This window comes from Macrobrachium nipponense, chromosome 6 (genome assembly GCF_015104395.2).
Source record: "Macrobrachium nipponense isolate FS-2020 chromosome 6, ASM1510439v2, whole genome shotgun sequence".
Classification (NCBI taxonomy): domain Eukaryota; kingdom Metazoa; phylum Arthropoda; class Malacostraca; order Decapoda; family Palaemonidae; genus Macrobrachium; species Macrobrachium nipponense.
Window position 1 is genome coordinate 35525120 of NC_061108.1, and position 6000 is coordinate 35531119.

Consider the following 6000-nt stretch of genomic DNA (forward strand, 5'->3'; position numbering starts at 1 on the left):
ATTGTAGTTCAAAAATATCTCAAAAGCTATGAATGTTGTGGGGGATTCCTTTCAAGAAATCTATCTTGTTTTCCGGAGTAAACTTATCTATTAGCGACAGGATTCTCTTGGTTGCTGTTTTATTTTTTTGACTTACTAGAACTCCTCTTTGAAAGTCACTTTTTTTCTTTATGGCAATAGCTTCCACCTTTATCAATGTATCGATCAGTTTCCAAAAGAGGAATGTTGACACGATAAAGAATATTGTGAGGCTGTTATTACAACTAGGCAACTGATCTATAACTCTCTCTCGGACATTCCAAGACTCGATAGAAAAAGTTAGTTCCATCCTTATCCCCCTTCGGCCTCCTGCTTGGCCAATGTCTGTCATTTCAAAATAAGCGGTATATTCTGGCGGCAAATCACAGGCATCGGGCAGCAAAGCCTTCGACAACGTCAATTAAAGGAAGAAACGCTAATGCGGAAAAACATCTAATCTTCAAATTTAATACCTCATCTTCTCTATACCGTTGTCTTAGTCCAAAGTCATATTTTCTTAAAAATAGACTGAGATAAATGAAAGAGACATGAACTTATTGTTACTTCAGGAAACGTTTCTACAAAAGCTTTTTGAGTTCCTATTTCAAAGTCTGTCAACAAAGATCTTGGATTAACCTGCCGTTTGAGTTGCAAGAAATATGTGAATAGACGAACATATGTTTCTTTGTCTTACCCGAAAGCAGGGCAAAAATTCTGGGAATACTAAATGCACCTTTTTGAATATGAATACAATATAGCTGATAATATATTGATGGACTTACTTTAAAAGTACCATCTGCTGCCCAGTTAGGAAAACTCGCCAAATCTTTTAAGCCATCTTCCGTCGGAAATATTAGTATTCTATTCTCGTCATCGGTATCAGATTCAAATGCAAGGAACTTCTCTCCAGTTGCAAGAAAACAGTAGGATTCCGGTATCTCAAAATTATTCCTTTGCTGTGGAATTGGTGGTCCAATTTGAGATTTTGTCTCCATCGACGTACATTTCTTCCCATTGATGATAAAGGTGGCATGTTGAGAATTGTAAACCGATCTTCCTTAGCGATCGTTGCTCCAATAACACTTCTTGCTGGTTCGCATGCTGAAACTAAAGTAGTTTTTAACTCGGACATAACTTCTTGTGCTCTAACTTTAGCAGCGGAAGATCCATGGTTGTGCTCATTACATCGTGTTGTGATGCAGTCATTCACTGTATGTATTCTTGCTTTGCAAGATCGCTGATACACATTCCTTCCAGTAGGTTTTTTGTTTCATCATCAATTTTTCTTTTTTTGCATTTGGAAGTAGTAGCCGTAATTTTCCTCGTCAACGAATATTTTCCCACCAGTATTAGATTTCCTAAACTTAGCCATGGGCCTTGATTAAATCTGTGAATGATAAAATCTAGGATGTAGCAGATGTTTGCAGTTCGCACTGCTCGAGTTAACTAAATTTTCTGGCTTAATGTTCTGTTTGCTTTCAAAAAGAATATACCTTTTGTTAAATTTTATGGTTACTACCTATTTGCTTGTCTAGAGCTACTAAATGTGTTTGTGTACAGTTATGGTAACTACCTATTTGCTTGGCTAGAGCTGTGGAATGTATTGGTGTTCAGTTAACTATAACAAGCAATAGTTTGGAAGTACACTATTGAAAAAAATAAATGTAGAGCTGTTAAATGCGTTGATGTGCAATGAGCTACAACAAGCAACTGTTGAAAAGTATGTTCTTGAAAATAAAAATGCGTCCTGAAAAAGTAAATCAACACATTTTTTTTATTTGTAAAAAAAAAATGCATTTTATTAGGGACGCAAATGTCCGGGACGCAAATGTCCTAGAACCGAACTTCTTTAGGTAGTTATTAAAACTGTAAGGACAAGATTTTCAGGTCAACAGACAGTAGGCAGAATGTGCATTTTTGATTGCCAATGGCGATGCTCTCAAATGTTTGTTTCTTGCACTGATGTGAGACCAAATGTCCCTCACGACAGCAGGAACACAGAAAACCCCTCCCACTGTCCTCCAGGGGAGTCCATAGATCTCAAAAAGGGCCTGTTGGTAACCCCTGCTGTACTCTTTGCTATTTTACTTGAAGGTATTCGATTGTACTCTGCAATGAATTCCTTTCCATTCATTGTTAGGCTTTTGTTTTCGTTCTTAATCCACATTACCTCCGCTTTCTTGGGGTCCATAACCTTCTTCCGGATTAAGCTTCAAGCTTTTAATTTCATAATTTGCTTCTAAGGATCTAAAATCTAATGGGTGTGGTCTATTTAAGGAATTAGGTTGCTTGCCCCCACCGGTTTGTGGATCAGAAAAACTTGTGATACTCAAAGCAGCAGGAGCTTTGCAACAATTCTATGCCAGAAAAATGACAAAATTAAAAGAAATATAGACTGCACTCATGTTCTCTACATATAAAATGTAGTTTGAATATTAGATTGGAATTTAGAATGAAAGAGAGTTCTAGGGATCAAATGATCCCAAATAGTGTTATGTGTTATGTGTTTATAAGTTGAAGATGATATATGTAAACAGTCAGATGAATATTCCAGAGTCTTTCAGTTTCGGTACACGTAGTTAATACTTTGTTGGCCAAGCCAAGTATCGTATAAATGCACGCTTCCTAAAATACGCTTAAAAATCTACATTCGGTTGTTAACACCTGATAATTCACACCAGCCATCTTTTGCAATCTTATATGTATTTTTTGTATGGAAAGGTAAACCAATAAATGATCTTGTATCATTTCTATAGATGAGAGAGTATTCGCCTTTGAATATTTAATTTGATTGCCATAGCAGAGGAATCAATTGGATAAAAGCAGGCCGTTATATTTCTATTTTTTTTATATTTGATCATAAGCACGGTATTAATTATGCATAACAAAATATGATAATGATATTCTCTATATGATTGCCTTACAATTTCTGGGTTTATGTTCCCTAGAACATGCAGCTGTTTACATTTAAATCTTTATTTTTTACTTGACTTATTTTACAAGTAATACACCAAATGTAATGTTAACTGTAATGTTTTTTTTATAGTTTTCTAGTAGTAGAATGTTATGCAAGTTACCCTTTAATAGTTAACGGCTAGTTGTTACATCATGAACACAGACGTGTTCAGAATAGCACTCTTTACTGTCCTTCCGTTTGTCGCTTCTGACAGGAGAGACTTTTATGTAATACTATTTTGTTCAACACACTCATATTTTGAAGTGAAAAAATAAGTGAATAAAACTTTTAAGAATTGTATAACTTCCATCAAAAGTTTATTATTCATGGTTGGTATGCAACATAAAGAAGCAGCGTCCTATTTTTCCCTCTTATTATACTGTCCCCGGTGAATTTAGGCCAACTGGAATATGGTGATATGCCATTAAATTCTTTCATTTTGGTTTACTTAATAATCAGATGTAGATGCACGAATGATTGCGAAGAACATCCAAAACGAAACCACTTTAGTCTGTAGAATTGTTGCATGAGATGAAAATATCTGAAGGTACTGTGTATCATGCCGGTATATAAATTCAAGTCATTCTCCAGTCAGTAGAGATGAAATTGCAATGGTGCCTTCCTGCTTTGACGCAATAATCAAGAGCCATTTATAAGTGTTCTAAGCAACGCCGCCCGAATTCTAAAAACCTGACTGGTTTCGAAAACCCATGATTTTAAGTCATTCCGAGGCATCACACGTTCTCAACTATATTGGGTTGCTTATTTGCCATGACCGAAACAAGTCATTAAGTGACGAAAAAATACAAATTATCATGCTAAAATAACATACATAGGTTACGGGAGCCGTTAAATCAATGATATGGGCAATCTTTGTTATCAAGTTTCCATCAATAGGTATAATTGCGTTTACGTCAGCCAAACGGTAAAGTTTGCACTACACAGTCAAGAAAAGGTCCTTTTTTATAAGGGAATATTTTTCTCACCCTGTCTTTTTGAAGACACTGGAAGGACATCAATGGGATAGTGGAATAGTTTATTTGTCATTCAAAAAGGGTCTCAGATTTTTCTGTTGTTGAAATGAAAGAAGTATTACTTTCCTATAAGTATTGATGTCCTGATGTTTTTCGCTACTGGCATAACATTATATGTATATATATATATATATATATATATATATATATATATATATATATATATATATATATATATATATATATACATACACACACACACACACATATATATATATAATATATATATATATATATATATATATAATATATATATCTATATAATTCTATTAACACACACACACACACACACACACACACACATATATATATATTATATATATATATATATATATATATATATATATATATATATATATATATATATATTCCCATCCACGCGTGACATTCTCCTTCTTATATTCACAGATATTAAGCAGTAAGCATCGTTTAATATTCACCTCAATAAACCTTACGAATAGCTAACACCCAAGGGGAATTATAACTGATAAAGTGCTTCGTCCCGGGCACTTATAATTCCCCTTGGGAGTACGATATTCCTCCGGTAAAATGCATTGAGTTTTTAAACGATATTTGTGGGTTTTTATATATGCATGTATATTTGTAATATACAGCATATAAAATATATAATTCTTGTCCTTTTTTTTCCGAAATGGTAAAAGAAATGGTGAACTGAAATTTTTTGCGGTTGTTTCACTTCCGTGAATTTATGGCTTCATTAAAATTCTCCAGAACTTTCCCCCGCAGTCACTTGTACAGTTAAATGCCAATACGCGAACAAGCTGACTATGTTGCAGAATTCTGTATTCTTGTCATTGTAAATACAGAACAGGAAGAGGAAAAGAACTTTGGAATCATATGTGGCACTTTTTCTGTTAACATTTCACATACTATGTATATAGGCGTGTGTGTATATATATATATATATATATATATATATATATATATATATATAATATATATATATATATATATATAGAGAGAGAGAGAGAGAGTAGAGAGAGAGAGAGAGAGAGAGAGAAGGAGAGATATGTATATATATATATATATATAGAGATATATATATATATATATATATATATATATATATATATATATATATATAGTTACATATATTATATACCATATTATATGTATTATATCTTTGATTTTTACCCTTTTGACAGTTAACCATCTGGTATTGTTGATCCCTGTGTTTACCTGATAGCTTTCTTTCCAACTGTATTTCATTCGTTCCTTGACAATGTCTTAGTAAAGACGAAAGCGCTTGGATTTCTGCCTATCATTTTCCTGTGGTATTCGCTTATTTAATGAAGTCACGTGCATCTCTCTCTCTCTCTCTCTTGTAGTAACTACCATGTCTTCTTATTACAGATGTACAAGGGTTTTAAATTCTTCCACGGACGTAAAATTCTCGTCATTTGGTTCTTCATGTGGATCTAAGGCTTTGTAGTGTCAAGCGTATTTTCTAAAAGTCAGATGAAATCGAGAAGTTAGGAGAGCATTGTGGTTATTAGTTACCTGTATATCCTAGATATGTCCAGAAGGGTTAATGCTTTAGAGGTTGGCACATTCAGACAGGGTAGATATAATTACAAATAATACAATATATGAATATGTGAAATTATAATACTGTACTGGTGTAAGCTTGTTATATAATTAATACGATCGAGCCCTTTCCAGTCCCCAACTTTCAATTAACATGGGATTCAAAGAAAATTATGACATGCCTTGTGTTTATCTCGGGAATTCAATAGATTTTTTCTCCATCTACTTCCAGCAACGCGGCTTTTGTCTGAGTCTGGAAGGTCGCTGCTTGAATTCACACAGCACCGGTACTGCGCCCTTCTCAGGGAGGACGCGCCCACTTCTTCAGACGTCATCACGGTTGTGGCCCATCATAAAGAAGGTAGGCTCTCTCTCTCTCTCTCTCTCTCTCTCTCTCTCTCTCTCTCTCTCTCTCTCTGGAGGCAGTTTGGTCGTCTCATAAAC

At 34.4% G+C, this 6000-nt stretch overlaps 1 protein-coding gene across 2 annotated transcripts in view; it reads left to right on the forward strand.

Annotated features, from left to right (window-relative positions):
- LOC135216720 (protocadherin Fat 3-like) overlaps positions 1-6000 on the forward strand; it is a 750169-nt gene that overhangs the window by 732644 nt on the left and 11525 nt on the right. For both annotated transcript variants that reach the window (XM_064252180.1, XM_064252181.1), the window contains one exon: positions 5789-5917. In XM_064252180.1, the coding sequence (XP_064108250.1) occupies positions 5789-5917 (129 nt within the window). The remainder of the gene's footprint in view (positions 1-5788; positions 5918-6000) is intronic.